At 45.3% G+C, this 15,594-nt stretch overlaps 1 protein-coding gene across 13 annotated transcripts in view; it reads right to left on the bottom strand.

Annotated features, from left to right (window-relative positions):
• The window catches only part of CLTCL1 (clathrin heavy chain like 1), a 112,316-nt gene that overhangs the window by 25,778 nt on the left and 70,944 nt on the right, over window positions 1-15,594 (bottom strand). For 10 of the 13 annotated variants that reach the window (XR_012419014.1, XR_012419015.1, XM_005567993.4 and 7 more), the window contains 5 exons: window positions 14,731-14,853; window positions 11,232-11,377; window positions 4,783-4,966; window positions 3,402-3,594; window positions 2,638-2,795 (listed from right to left, as the gene is read on the bottom strand). Coding sequence is in view for 9 of the 13 variants with exons in the window: in XM_005567993.4 (XP_005568050.3) it covers window positions 2,638-2,795; window positions 3,402-3,594; window positions 4,783-4,966; window positions 11,232-11,377; window positions 14,731-14,853 (804 nt within the window). In the remaining 4 variants the exon portion in view is untranslated. Of the gene's footprint in view, window positions 1-397; window positions 857-2,637; window positions 2,796-3,314; window positions 3,595-4,782; window positions 4,967-6,916; window positions 7,029-11,231; window positions 11,378-14,730; window positions 14,854-15,594 lie in introns of those variants that run through there. The other 3 variants (XR_012419017.1, XM_074004478.1, XR_012419016.1) reach the window with 3 other exon arrangements.

Below are 15,594 nucleotides of genomic sequence, written 5' to 3'. Positions count from 1 at the left end.
ATAAATTAAGTATTCTATCAAAGGGGTAACCATGTAAGACTTGTTACTGCCAATTTACAGGAAACACAGAGAAAATGAGTTAAATTACATTATGTAGGTGCAGTCAGCTGATGCCAGACTGTGGGAAACGTATACAAACCAGGCGATGGGCTGGATCTGGCCCCCAGGCTGAAGGTCACTGGCCCCTGTCTCAGGGGACAGCAGAAGGCAGAGAGCTTGCCAGGTCTGGGGCCACTATGAACACAGGTAAAGAGCCAGGTGCACCTCTGCCCCACCCAGCCAGCCCTATATGAGGGAGCTTCTGCTCTGGCCCGCAGTGCCTCTGACTCAGGAGAATCCGGTTACTAAGCCAGAGGGGGATTGGGGACAAGGCTTTGTTTTCTATTATTTTAACTACTTTTTGGATTATAAGGGCAATTTCTAAAGTTGCACGATCACTGATTAAAAAAAAAAACAACTTTGCAAACACAGGCAAGTAAAAGAAAAGTAATATGATATTGCCAATTCCAAATCCCAGAGTTGTTCACTGTCCTCATTTGTATTATACTCCATTGATGGATGTTGTTATTTAACTATTTTTTGGCCGGGCGCAGTGGCTCATGCCTATAATCCCAGCACTTTGGGAGGCTGAGGCAGGCAGACGGTTTGAGCACAGGAGTTCGAGACCAGCCTGGGCAACATGGTGAAACCCCATCTCTATCACAAATACAAAAATTAGCTGGGAGTGGTAGCGTGCATCTGTGGTCCCAGCTGCTCAGGGAGGCTGAGGTGGGAGGATGGCTTGAGCTCAGGAGGTTGAGGATGCAGTCAGCTGAGATGGTGCCACTGCACTCCAGCCTGGGTGACAGAGGAGACCCTGTTTCAAAACAAAACAAAAGTACTATTTCCTTTTGCCAGACATTGGCTTTTAATTTTTATTTGCATAATCATGCTGCAATGATTAAATATTTATAGATAAAGCTATGTGGATCTTTTCTACTTTCTTGGGATAGATTTTTACATCTAGACTTACTAGGTCCATGTTTAGAAATAATAAAACTCTACAGGTATATTTCAAATATTTATGTATTAGCTGAACTGATATTTTCCTTTATGCTTTCTTCCACTGCTTACATGCTTAAAAATTCCTTTCTCATGCAAAAATTCAAATACCTATTAAAAAAATTTTAAGTAAAGCTCAATTTTTACCTTTTATTCTTTCATCTGGAATTTTACTTGGTTACAGAATTACATGATGAACTTTTAATACCTTTCAAAACTTTAACCTAATTTCCAACCTTTTCTTTTTTTTTTTTTTTTTTGACACAGGGTTCTCACTCTGTCACCCAGGTTGGAGTGCAGTGGCATGATTACAGCTCATTGCAGCCTTGACTTCCCCAGGCTCCAGTGATTCTCCCATCTCAGCCTCCCAAATAGCTGGGACTATAGGATGTGCCACAATGCCTAGTTAATTTTTGTATTTTTGGTAGAGAAGGGGTTCCTCCATTTTGCCTGGGCTGGTCTTGAACTCCTGACCTCAAGTGAGCCACCTGCCTTGGCCTCCCAAAGTGCTGGGATTACAGGCCCTTCACCCCTTTGTTTTCTTCTTGTTTGTTTGTATTTTAAAGACAGGGTCTCGCTCTGTTGCCTAGGCTGGAGGGCAGTGCCCCGATCACAGCTCACTGCAGCCTTGACCTCCTGGGCTCAAGTGATCTTCCCACTTCAGCCTTCCAAGTAGCTGTGACTACAAGTGCATGCCACACGCTTGGCTAATATTTTTTCGTTTTTTGTAGAGATGGGGGTCTCACTATGTTGTCCAGGCTGGTCTTGAACTTCTGGGCTCAAGTGATCTTCCCACCTCTATCTCCCAGAGTTGGGATTACAGGTGTGACCCACCGGGCCCAGCCCCAACAACTACTTGGAACTCATTTTGAAATAGAAAGCTCAAAGTTCATTTTGTTGTTATTTTTTTTTTTCTTTTCCCTGTTTAGAGATGGGGGTCTCATTGTGTTGCCCAGGTTGGTCTTGAACTCCCGTGCCCAAGCAATCCTCCCACCTCAGCCTCCCAAAGTGCTGGGATTACAGGCATGAGCCACTGCACCCAGCCCACTTCTTTGTTATTCATTTCAATAAATTGTGTGCATTCCTCCAAAAAGAGTGTACTTGTAATTAATATAGAGTTATAATACTTTCCATTATCTCTTCATGTCTCTTTATCACATTTTCCAGGGGTAACATTTTATCTACATGGCAGACTCCACAATTATTTAAGTTTTATTTACGGTTAAGGTTTAAACGTTTTGGCTTTATTCCTATTAAAAAAGGAACGTTTTCTTCCCCATTATGTTATCTGATTATTGGTGACATAAGCTATTAATTTTCTTTTTCTTTTTTTTTCGAGACGGAGTCTCGCTTTGTCACCCAGGCTGGAGTGTAGTGGTGCTATCTCGGCTCACTGCAACCTCCACCTCCTGGGTTCAAGCGATTCTCCTGCCTCAGCCTACAGGCATGTGCCACCAGGCCTGGATAATTTTGGTATTTTTAGTAGAGACGGGGTTTTGCTGTGTTGACCAGGTTGGTTGCAAATTCCTGACTTCAGGAGCCCCCCTGGGGGCTGTGCACTGCCAGTCAGATTTAGGCCCAGGGGGCGTGGCCTACCTGCTGGATGTGGGCATTGTTGGGTCCATTAATAAAATCTTCTAGCTCAGAAAGACGGCTGGTTTTAGCCAAGGCAAATATAAGTTCAGTCTCTATATAGGACTCACGGCCCTTTTTCCTGGCCATCTGCAGAAATTTAACTAGATCCTCCCAGTTGTCTAAGGACAGAAAACAAAGATAGGTTAAACCAGAGCTGATAATTTTAAACAAGGGCTCAATTCCTCCCATTCTGTCCTCAGCCAGACACATTTACTCTCTCGTTAGGTCTCCCTGGGAACTCAGACTCCAGATAATGTCTAGGAGGTCTTGATTATGCTCACTAAGCAGATCTGTAGCTCAGAAGGAAGGGAGGGGTAGAGCCACACTCAGGCCGCCTCCCTGAGAAAAGACTTTGCCAGGAGACAGAATGCTTGTTCTGGACATCAGAGAGGTGGGTGCCACAATCAACTTGAAACACCAGAAGATCCCTGGGAATCTGTGGGCCTGTCACTGACTTTAAAATTACTACAGTGGCGATATTGAGATATCTAGTGTGCTTAAATGACCTCATCTTATAAAGGAGGGCAACAGTCAACTAAAGAGCCAGTATTAATAACAGAGTAACGTTTATCTCAGACTCTTGTGGGAAACTTTCATGTAGATGTGCCCTCTGATATCTCTGGATACATTATACGTACAGATTTGTGAGAATCTCTTCAACTTCTTGCTTCAGCCAGGTTTTGCATCAGTGAGACGCAGAGCCCCAGGGAGGGGGATTCACTTACTGCTCCTGCTGGCTGCCTGAACAACTTCCAGGTAAGAGGAAGGGTTGTCCCCTCTGATATAGGAGTCGATGGCTTCCTTCACCAAGTCTTTCTGGAGCTGGGCTTGGGCCAGCTGACTCCACACCGCAGGCTCACTGCACCTCTCCGCAAACTCATACGCCCGGTCCAGGTTTCCAATGTGCTCGATCAGGACCTAGGGGTTATGAGAGGACTTCCACTCTCTGCAACACCTAGTCAGCTCCAAAAGACAGACACATTTTTGTTTGCTTCCCTGTTCTGCCTAAAGCTTCATGACCATTTCAATTCTGTTGGAAGCAATCAGGTACTAAGCGTTTCTCAGATGGACAGGTTGAGGGGAGAGACAAGAGCCATTATATGAGAAGGCAGATGCCAAACAAAGAAGAGACACTCCAACAGAGGCACAGAGATGGAGATATCCAGGTTAAGCTTTCTGGGCCGGGTGTAGGACATGGGACTTGCTCCTGACCTTGGGAGGAAAGACAGTGCAACAGAGCATAGAAACTGTAGAACAGTTCACGAGAATTGCTGTGGGGAATAAGATTGCTCACCAGGCAGAAACAGGCTTGCTGAGCAGCCTGGCAGACTGCGTGGCAGTGAGGGCCACCACTATATAGTAGTGGAGGTGGTGGCAGCATCAGCCGCCCCCTAATATGATGAGCTGGTCTGTCTCAAAGCAAGGCCAGAGCCCATGAGGGGGCACAAAAGAAGGGCTCCTGGATTGGGGGTTTCACAGCAGGTACAGAAACAAGGTAAAGGAAGAGGCAAGAACATAAAGATAATTGGTAGGAGAGCAGTTCAGAAGATGTCCTGTGGTTTACAACTGATTTGGAAATAAAACCAGAAAAGGCTCATAGACTGGGAAGAAAGGGCTGCAGTTTAAAGAAGAAGAGTTCTTGGGGAGGCGGAGGGGCAGGCAGGGAGGGCTGGAGGGCCTGCTCTGGGAACCCGACCTTGGAAAAGCTCCTGCTGAGGAGATGGGGGAATGGGGAGTATGAGGGTGAGCAGCATGGTGCAGAGGGCTGGAATGGTTGTCATTGAGGGTAAGGTGTGAGTGCCTCTGAAAATCAAACGTTTGTGTCACCAGGGCTGACCGATGACATTGGGTCGGTACCCAAGTCCAGGGGAGTGATCGGGAAGGGGCAGACTAACAGCCAATGGAAGGAGCACCCGCAGAGAAGGTCAAGACAAGGGGCCAGCAGGCTGGGAAGATGGGTTGCTGGTGAGGAGCAGAGAAGAGCACAAAGAGATGCACTAGACAACCAGAGCATCTGACACCCTTGGAATGGACAAGGGCTTGCAGGGCACACTCATGGTGTGGCAGAGGGTGCTAGGTCCAACATGCTTGCACTCAGCAGTCCACCTGGATTGCTGAAGCATTCATATCAAACTTGTGGAAGACGGCGAAGGCCTCCTCATACAGCGCGCTGCTGACAGCGATGCTCGCAATGTCCGGTGCGTCATAGTTGTCCAGGCGGCTGATGTACTCCATGACCCGTGTGCGGTCTGCTTTGATGGCAGTCAGGATCAGCAGATTCTGCAGATTCCTGAGGAAAGAGGGTGGTCAGCATGGCATCCCAGGAAGGAAGGCTGCATAAACCATTTTTCGGAAGGTCAGGCATCCCCAGACCCCCAGTTTTTTAAAAAACTAATTAATATACACATACATAACTGATAAGCAAATATAACAGAGTATTTGTGAAGTAGTTGAGATCTAAAAAGAAACAATATAGCAAAGTCTTAGGAAAGCACAGGTAAGAGAATCAGAACGTGCCAATCAAATCACTGGGAGGGTTGCTGTGCCTTTTCAGAGCCCAGCCTCTGGCTCCTGCTGTAGAAGTACCTATTTTCCTACCTGTGCTTTCTTTGTGATTCATTATAGCTTTATCACATCTACTGTATTTCTAAGCAATATAGGCAGCTTTGCATTTTTTTTAACTTTTAAAAAATTTTGAGACGGGTCTTGCTATGTTGCCCAGGCTGGTCTCAAACTCCTGGCCTCAAGTGATCATCCCACCTTGCCCCCTCAAAGTGCTGGGATTACAGGTGTGAGCCACCACACTGGGTTGCTTTGCATTTCTTGAACTTTACTTTGCTTTAATTATAGTAGATGAAATTTTGCAAAATTTTTATATAATTCAAAAATGTGGAAAAAAAAATCAATGTAACACACCACATATCAAGAATCTAAAAAAGAAATACTACATCATTATCAAATGATTCAGAAAAAGCATCTGATAAAATCTAACACCTATTAATGAGAAAAACTATCAACTAGAAATAGAAGGAAACTTCCTCAATCTGAGAAAGTACATTGACAAAAAGCCCACTGCTAACATCATAAGTAACAGGGTCTGGACCCTTTCCCCGAGGATCAGGAACAAGACAGGGATGTCCACTCTCGACACTTCTATCTGTGCTGGAGGTTCTGGTTAAGGCATTTAGGCAACAAGAGAAACAAAAAGTTTCTTTTCTATAATGAATCACAAAGAAAGCACAGGTAGCACCAGATTAGGAAGAAACAAAACTATTCCCGGTGGCTCAGGCCTGTAATCCCAGCACTTTGGGAGGCTGAGACGGGCGGATCACGAGGTCAGGAGATCGAGACCATCTCGGCTAACACGGTGAAACCCCGTCTCTACTAAAAACATAAAAAATTAGCCGGGCGTGGTAGCGGGCGCCTGTATTCCCAGCTACTCGGGAGATTGAGGCAGGAGAATGGCATGAACCCGGGAGGCAGAGCTTGCAGTGAGCCGAGATCACGCCACTGCACTCCAGCCTGGGCGACAGAGCAAGACTCTGTCTCAAACAAAAAAAAACAAAACTAAACTAAACTAAACTAAACTGTCCCAATTTGCAGCCAACATGATTGATTAAAAAACTCAAGAAATCTACAAAAAAAAAAAAAAAATCCTGTAATAAATGAATTTAGCAAGGTTGTAGAATACAAGGTCAACATACAAAAATCAGTTGTATTTCTATATACTGACAATGTTTTTCAATGAACAACTGTAAACAAAAAAATCTATTTAAAATACTTCCAAAAATATGAAATAAGTATAAATCTAATAAAATCTACATATGACCTATATGCCAAAAAACTATAAATTGCTGATGAAAAAAATCAAAGATCTAAATAAATGGAGACATATCACTTTCATAGATTCAACATAGTAAAGATATCAATTCTCCCTAAATTGGTCCACAGATTTCATGCAATTCCAGTTCCAGTAGATTTTCTTGTACATATAGACAAGCTAATTCTGAAATTTATATAGATAGGCAGAGAAATTAGAATAGCTAAAACAATTTTGGAAAAGAATAAAGTTGAGCCCAGGCATAGTGGCTGACACCTATAATCCCAGCACTTTGGGAGGCCAAGGTGGGAAGACTGCTTGAGCCTAAGGGTTTGAGACTAGCCTGCGCAATATGGCAAGACCCTGTCTCTACCAAAAAAAAAAAAAAAAAAAAAATTAGCCAGGTCTGGTGGTGCACACCTGCAGCTGCTCAGGAGGCTGAGATGGGAGGATTGCTTGAGCCTAGGAGGTTGGGGCTGCAGTGAGCCATGTTCATGCCACTGTACTCCAGCCTTGGTGACAGAGGGAGACCCTATTTAAAAAAAAGAAAGAAAGAAAGAAAAAAGGAATAAAGGTGGAAGAATTACACTACCTGGTCAATTGATTTTTGACAGAGATGCAAAAGCAATTCCATGGAGAAAGAGTATTTTTAACAAATAATGCTGGAATAAACTGGACATTCATATGCAAAAAGATGAATCTCACCCTAAACTTCACACTTTATTGGATAATGAATCTAAATATAAAATGAAAAAATATGAAACTTTTAGAAGGAAATAACAGAAAATCTCTGTGACCTAGGAGTATTCACAGAGTTCTTGATTTAACACCAAAGCACAATCCATAAAAGAAAAATTTATGAATTGGACTTTATCAAAATTATAACTTGTGTTCTGTTAATGACACTATTAAGAAAATAAAAGAAAATCTACAGAATGAGAAAAAATATGGAAATCACATATCCAAAAAAGGACTTGTATCCAGAATATACAAAGAACTCTGAAAACGCAACAAAAAAAACCAAACAACCCAATTGAAAAACAGGCAACAGATTTCAACAGACATTTCACCAAAGAAGATCTACGGATGGTAACTAAGCACATAAAAAGTTGTTCATCATCATTAGCCATTAGGGCAATGCAAGTTGAAACCACAATGGCATACTGCTATACATTTATGAGACTGGCTAAGATAAAAAATACCAATATACCAAGTGCTGGTAAAGATGAAGAGTAACTGGAACTCTCATATATTGCTGGTGGGAATGCAAAATGACACAGACTTTTTGGAAAACAATAGGCAGTTTCTTAAACAGTACATATACCATGTGATTGGGTAGGTTTAAATACAAATCTGGACACAAATGTTCACAGCACATGTATTCATAATCACCTCAAACTGAAAACCACCCAAACATACTTTGATGGGTGAAGAGATAAACTGTGGTACATTTGTACAACAGAATAAGATTCAGTGATAAAAAAGAATGTAAGGCTAATGCACTCACCAACTTGGATGAATCTCAAAGGCATCATCATGCTGGGTGAAAGAAGCCTGTCACAAAGGAGTCTACACCATGTGATTCCATTTACAAGACCTTCTTGAAAATGCAAAACTAGTGTGGCCGGTGGTAGCCAGGTTTGGGGGAATGTATACTATACAGGGTAGCTAGCACAAGGGAATGTTATAGGGTGATGGAATTGTTTGTATCCCGACTGTGGTGATTCTACAAATCTACACATGTGTTAAAATTCCTAGCACTGCATTCCCCATCCCCTTCCAGAAGGTCATTTTTACTGTATGGTGATTTTTACAAAAAAGAATTTTAAAGTTAGGTGCTAAGAGTCATCCATGCATCCATGGTGCTAACAGTCATCCATACAGTGTTCATTTCTAGGGCTATCTGGTATTCAACTGTACAACTGTACTACAATCTACTTATTGATGGTTATCTGGATCGCTCTTAAGAGCTTTGCTATTGGAAACGGTGCTGCCTTGAGTATCCCTGCACACATCTCCTCATACAAATGAGCTGAGATCCTTTAGGGCTCATAAGGAAGAGAGGAAATTGCTGGCTGTGTGCATCTTTTTCACCAAACTGTTTTCCAAATGTAACGTGCATTCCCAGCAGGGGCACATAAGAGACCCAGCTGCTCAACATCCTCATCAGCACTGATTAGGAGAGTGGGGTTTCTGCTGCTCTGGCAGGAGTAACAAAGCATCAGATGGTGCACCACGGCCTCACTCTGTGCCTCCTTGGTGGCTGATGAGGCTGAATTCTTGCCTTAGGTTCACAGGCTGTCCTTCCTCTCACCAGAGGGCCTGTTTAAGTGCTCTGCTTGGTTTCTCATTGGGTTGCTTGTTTTTTTCTTTTATTACATCTTTTCCCTACTAATTTTTTGTTGGTTGTGTTGCAAATATCTTCTCCCCATTTGTAGCTTCTCATTTGTCCATCTTCTTTATGATAAAATGCTTAAGTTTAATACAGTCTTACTGGTTTTTCACTAAAGGTTTATGGTTTCTGTGACTGGTTTAAGAATTTATTAGGTCATAAATATAATATATTCTTCCAAGTACATACTCTAAAAATAATATATTTTGCTTTTTTTTTTTTTTCTTTTTGAGGCGGAGTCTCGCTCTGTCACCCCGGCTGGAGGGTAGTGGCAACATCTCAGCTCACTGCAACCTCCACCTCCCAGGCTCAAGCAATTCTCCTGTCTCAGCCTCCCAAGTAGCTGGGATTACAGGTACCTGCCATCATGCCTGGCTAAATTTTTGTTATTTTTAGTAGAGACAGGGTTTCACCCATGCTGGCCAGGCTGGTCTCGAACTCCTGACCTCAAGTTATCTACCAGCCTTGGCCTCCCAAAGTGCTGGGATTACAGGTGTGAGCCACTAGGCCCAGCCAAGGCTATTTTTACCTACACATAAAACTGTCTGGTAAAATCGTCACAGGAAGAGCATAAACTTGAGGTTACCTGCATGTTGGAGAAGCAAGTGTTTAAGAAGACAGCAGAGCCACAGCCACCTGTAAGTGCCTGGAAGTACCCACAAGCTAACAACTATCAAAGGACGTTGATCAGACAGCAAAACAGAATATCCTACCCACCTCAGGCACCTTAATCCTGGCATCCTGTCATTAGTCAGGGTTTATGATTCCATTAAAATATAATTTCACATTCCATATACCATTATCATATAGCATCCCCAAGTTTAAAAACACACACACAAATTCCTCTCTATAATACTACAGCCCTTGATAGCCTTTCTGGCCTATAAAATAGATCACATAATTAAATCTTTTTTTTTTTCTTTTTTTTTTTTTGAGACAGAGTCTCGCTCTGCTGCCCAGGCTGGAGTGCAGTGGCGTGATCTTGGCTCACTGCAAGCTCCGCCTCCCGGGTTCACGCCATTCTCCTGCCTCAGCCTCCCGAGTAGCTGGGACTACAGGCGCCCGCCACCTCGCCCGGCTAGTTTTTTTTGTATTTTTTAGTAGAGACGGGGTTTCACTGTGTCAGCCAGGATGGTCTCGATTTCCTGACCTCGTGATCCGCCCGTCTCGGCCTCCCAAAGTGCTGGGATTACAGGCTTGAGCCACCGCGCCCGGCCATAATTAAATCTTTACAGCTGCACTTATGATGTGAGTAGATTAAAATCTGACACAGAATCTCTGATGGTGAATTTTGAAGTGGAGAGGAACCCAAGGTGGCTGGCCCATGCGGAAGCACACACTCTTACCTCTATGGTGCCTACCCATGCAAAAGCAGCACGCACTCCCACCTCTACAGTGCCGGTCCATGTGGAAGCACACACTCCCACCTCTACAGTCCCAGTCCATGTGGAAGCACACACTCCCACCTCTACAGTCCCAGTCCATGTGGAAGCACGCACTCCCACCTCTACAGTGCCGGTCCATGTGGAAGCACGCACTCCCACCTCTACAGTGCCGGTCCACGTGGAAGCACGCACTCCCACCTCTACAGTGCCGGTCCATGTGGAAGCACGCACTCCCACCTCTACAGTGCCGGTCCATGTGGAAGCACGCACTCCCACCTCTACAGTGCCTGCCCATGCAAAAGCAGCACGCACTCCCACCTCTACAGTGCCTGCCCATGCAAAAGCAGCACGCACTCCCACCTCTACAGTGCCGGTCCATGTGGAAGCACGCACTGCCACCTCTACAGTGCCGGTCCATGTGGAAGCATGCACTCCCACCTCTATAGTGCCGGTCCATGTGGAAGCACGCACTCCCACCTCTATGATGCCAGCCTGTGCTGCTGTCCCTGCCACAGCTTCTGCTCATCTGGCTTCTACATTATACTTCTGGCAAGTCTTCCCTGATACATGCCCAGATCTGGTTCTCCTGCCACCTTTCTCCAAGCTTTGTTCACTATGATTTGAAGAGTTCAACACATCCTTAGGCCACATGAGACCTTCATAAAATGCCAGCTCCCCTTCTCTGAGCATTGTGTTAAAGGACAGTGTGGGCCAGAGCAGTAAGAGGAGTGCAGCCTCCTGGAAAATGTGAAACTGAGGCTGGGCTGTGAGACAGGCAGGAGCTAATAAGGGAAGGACTACATTGAGATAGAGGAGGTGGTAGGAAGATTGGCATGTCTGGGGAGCAGCCAGTGGGCAGGCTGGATGGGTAAAGTGGTACAAGATTGTAACAGAAGGTAAGTATCAAACAGTTGTTTGAATCTGCCTGTGTCCATAGCTACCCCTGGCATAGCCTCACCTGTGCTCACTGAAGACAGAGTTATCCAGAACTATCTTCTCCAGCAGTTCAATCAGTTCATTAGGCAGGTCGGCTGTCATAAAGGCTTTGACAGTGACCGAAATCTCTTCAGGATCCCTTGTTTCTGACAATGCTGTCTGTACTACCTGGTTTTAAAAAGCATTTGAAAGAACTTGATTAGTCAATTCAAGACTGAATCTTTGAAGCTAAACAGAAGGGAAGGACTCCTCCAAGATGGTGTGGAACAGACAGAGAAAATGGGAGACTTCTTAAGGTAACAAAGGAAGGGTTTTCAAAGTCAATTTCAGGAAATTCTCAGTTTGCTCTATTTTGACAATTAGTTTTTCTCTCATATCAAATGAGCTACAGACTCTTACTCTGCTCCAATGACCAGTGCACTAGGCATTTTGAAATGAATGTCTCCTTTTAGATTTGTCTTTTAAAGCCACTAATAGCAAATATGGCTCCACTTCTCTATTGAAGACACTGCAGGGGCTTCCAGCAGCCTCTTACGAGCAAAGAGCACTGCCACTGCTGTGGCACAGTCCATAGCCAGAGCTGTGGAGTCAGGTGCCTTCACACCGGATGCCACTCAGAACCACAAGCTGAAGGAAAGACCAACAAAAGACTGGCTGTGGCACCCCTCATCCAATTATAGGGGTGTCACATACAAAAACACTTACAAATAGGGTGGAAAGACAGTTTTCCAAAGAGTACATTTCCCACGTGACAGCAGTTTGGAATGCCAGCACTGCTCTCTTTGCACTTTGGACCAGGCACCTTCAGTGACTTCGAGGATCTAATATTTTTGCCAAGTTTCTGGTTCTCCTCAGGGGTGGTCAACAGCCGTGTATCAATGAGAGGGAAGAGACAGCTCTGGACGGTCTTTCATGGCTAACACAGCCCACTGACCATGAACTTTTACATAGCAATCTTGAGGGGCCTTAAAGGAACGTAGGGTCAAGGTCAGTCCAGTCCACCTTTCTGGTGGTCTTTGTGAACTCAATGGTACCATAAGATGCAAAAGTTCTACCTCTGTGGAGTCTGTAATATCCACAAAAAGGAGGCTGAAGAGTTTGAGAACAGGAGCTCTCCCAGCAGCTGAGGAACCAAAAGGGTATGCCTGAGGGAAAGGGGGCACCAGGACACAGCACAAGTCCATCCAAAGGAGAAGGTACACTTCCTAAAGTGACATCTGTCAGTTCTTGAAAAACTTGGAGGCCGGGTGTAGTGGCTCACGCGTAATTCCAGCACTTTGGGAGACCGAGGCAGGCGGATCACCTGAGGTCAAGAGTCCGAGACCAGCCTGGACAACATAGTTAAACCCCATCTCTACTAAAAGTACAAAAATTTGCCGGGCGTGGTGGCAGGTCCCTGTAATCCCAGCTACTCAGCAGGCTGAGGCAGGAGAATCGCTTGAACCTGGGAGGCGGAGGTTGCAGTGAGCCGAGATCGTGCCATTGCACTCCAGCCTGGGTAACGAGCAAAACTCTATCTCATAAAAAGAAAAAAGAAAAAAAAAAAAAGAAAACCTTGGAGCAACTTAAGTAAATATAGACAGGTTGTTTTAAGGGCAAAAATAAATTTCTACCATCTGTTTGAGTCAATACAGGATGCCCCACCTAAGGTTGCCTCAGGACACTGCTCTCAGTAAACATTTCATAATGAGGTTCCACTCCAGACACTAAAAGCAGCCTCCCTCTGTTATTATGTGCTCTGGATTAGAGGAGCATTGCAGTTGAATTTCCCACCGGGAGGTGGCTACAGATACTCAATTACAGCAGCGATAACGAAAGACCAGCAGCTCCACCCAGAAACAGGAAGACAAGAGGCCCCCGGTGGCTCTGGTATGGTGCAATGTTAAAGTTGCCCTTCCCCAGTGCCAACATGAAGTCATCTTCAAGCTGTACCAGGTGGCTGGACTACACCTGGAGAAAAGTCTGATGTCTGGGAACTTGGATGTAAATCCCTAGTAGCATATTGTGTTGTTTAGTATTTTTATTAGATTTGGATGGGTAAGTCCAAAGTTGAAACAGAGATTCAAAACAACATGACCTTCCATAAATCTGAAAGTATTTCAAAATGAAAAGTTTATTTAAAAAAGTAGTGGCACAGGCTTGAGAAACAGTGGACAGAAAACGAGAGGATAAAATTCAGTAGAGATAAAGGTCAAATCCACCCCTCAAGACTTTCAAAAGCGCCGGTCCAGCAGGTTGGCAATGTGTACGAGGGAGGTGGGAGTTTTAACTGGTCCTATTCTTAGGGCTGAAGCCACTTGTTGGATGAGGGTTTTGTTCCAACATTGGTCTTGCCCCACCCCTAAACAGTATGCCCAGCACCTAGGAACAGTGCTGAGGGCAGCAGAGGCACTATCTGTGAGTGTCTGTGAGGCTGTGACTGGAGGGGAGGCTCTTCCACAGGGCTGGGGGAAGTCCTCCCAGAGGCCAAGGCAGACTCCCACCTGCCAGGCCACACCCAATAATGACCCCTGGCTCCAGCACTCTGCAGGAGGTGCTGGATAGTCACGGGGGCATAAAGAGTTTTTCAACACAGGGAAGTCAGCTGAGACAACCTTGAAAGCTACTTCACCTCTGTCCACGGGGGCTGAGCTGGGCCCAGCATGCAGGCATGCCACCAGGTACTCTCTTCCTGGGCTGCATATCCCTGCTTTGGATCCAAGGGCCAACTCTATGCCCTCAGCCAGTAAACAATTCCAAGTCAGCTCACCTGGGGAATCAAGCTAATTTTAGGCAAACTATTTCTGCAGGGGAGAAGGTTCATAAGGGCTAAGAGGTTTTATTTATTTATTTATTTATTTATTTTTTGAGACAAAGTCTCACCCAGTTGCCTAGACTGGAGTGCAGTGGCGTGCGATCTCGGCTTCTGCAACCTCCACCCCCTGGGTTCAAGCGATTCTCCTGCCTCAGCCTCCTGAGTAACTGGGATTACGGGCATGCACCACACAGTGTGTTTTTGTATTTTTAGTAGAGATGGGGTTTCACTATGTTAACCAGGCTGGTGTTGAACTCCTGACCACAAGTGATCCACCCGCCTAGGCCTCCCAAAGTGCTAGGATTACGGGCGTAAGCCACCATGCCTGGCCTATCTATTTTTTTGAGATGGAGTCTCTCTCTGTCGCCCAGGCTGGAGTGCAGTGGTACGATGTCGGCTCACTGCAACTTCCACCTCCTGGGTTCAAGCGATTCTCCTGCCTCAGCCTTCCCAGTAGCTGGGATTACAGGTGTGTGCCACCACGCTTAGCTAATTTTTGTATTTTTAGTAGAGACAGGGTTTCACCATGTTGGCCAGGCTGGTCTTGAACTCCTGAGACCTTAAGGAATCCACCTGCCTCGGCCTCCCAAAGTGCTGGGATTACAGGCGTGAGCAACTGCACTCGGTCAAGATGTTTTAAATGAAAAATGAAACCAGTCACTTGAGCCACAACGATGATTAGACGGCAAAATGCAGGTGCACAGACATACCCATATCTGTGCCTCACCTGGTCAATTAGCTGTCTCCTGGATGGGTTGGTCTCCTCAAGGACGTGAGCCCAGAGCTCTGGATCCTTTCTGTGTACCAGGTAGCGGGCCTCGCTTTTGAACAGAGAATTCTCATTGCACACCTGAAATGAGCATACTCATGTGTGTAACACAGCAGTCAATCAATGGAAGCTGCTTGGGAGGACACACCCCAATTCGTTCCCTGTGTGCCTGATACCGGTTTAGTGAACAGTCAGGGCCCAGGCAAGGCGCTGTGCTTTGACACAGGATGAGCAGCATCCTACAGGGTTAACAATGGACTCAAACTACCTCAAAATGCCCTTTCCAAGTTTACAACTCCTAGGGATGTGCCACATCTCTGGCCAACAGGACCTCCTGCATTCAGGGACATGCTCTGTCTCCCATTCTGTCTGATACAGCCACTAGCCACGGGAGGCTACTGAGCCCTTGAAATGTGGTGCATGACAGGAACTAAACTGGTAATTTTTAATTTGGTTAAATTTAAGTACTCATATGTAGCTAGCTCTAAGCCATCTGTAAAATGTTATCAGAACAGCCTAGAACTGGTATAAAACATCACAAACACTGCAATGTTTCAAGACCTAAAAACTGCAAACTGCGCTTTCACTAGCAGATCTGGAGACCCTTTACGGAATGTTATAACAGATCTTCAAAACACCATCAGTCCACTGGAATGTGCCAGCGTTTGCAGCACTTGCTAAACCCTGCTGAGGATCAGATCTGTTGAGTGCCAGATGCCAGGCACAAAGGCTGAGTGGCATGCAAAGGTGTTTGCAGATGCAGTGCAGGCTGCCTGTGCATCACGGGAAAAGTCCGACCAGGCTGGTGCAGTACCAACCTCA

This window comes from Macaca fascicularis, chromosome 10 (assembly GCF_037993035.2).
Source record: "Macaca fascicularis isolate 582-1 chromosome 10, T2T-MFA8v1.1".
NCBI lineage: Eukaryota > Metazoa > Chordata > Mammalia > Primates > Cercopithecidae > Macaca > Macaca fascicularis.
This window is presented reverse-complemented; position numbering and strand designations above follow the sequence as displayed.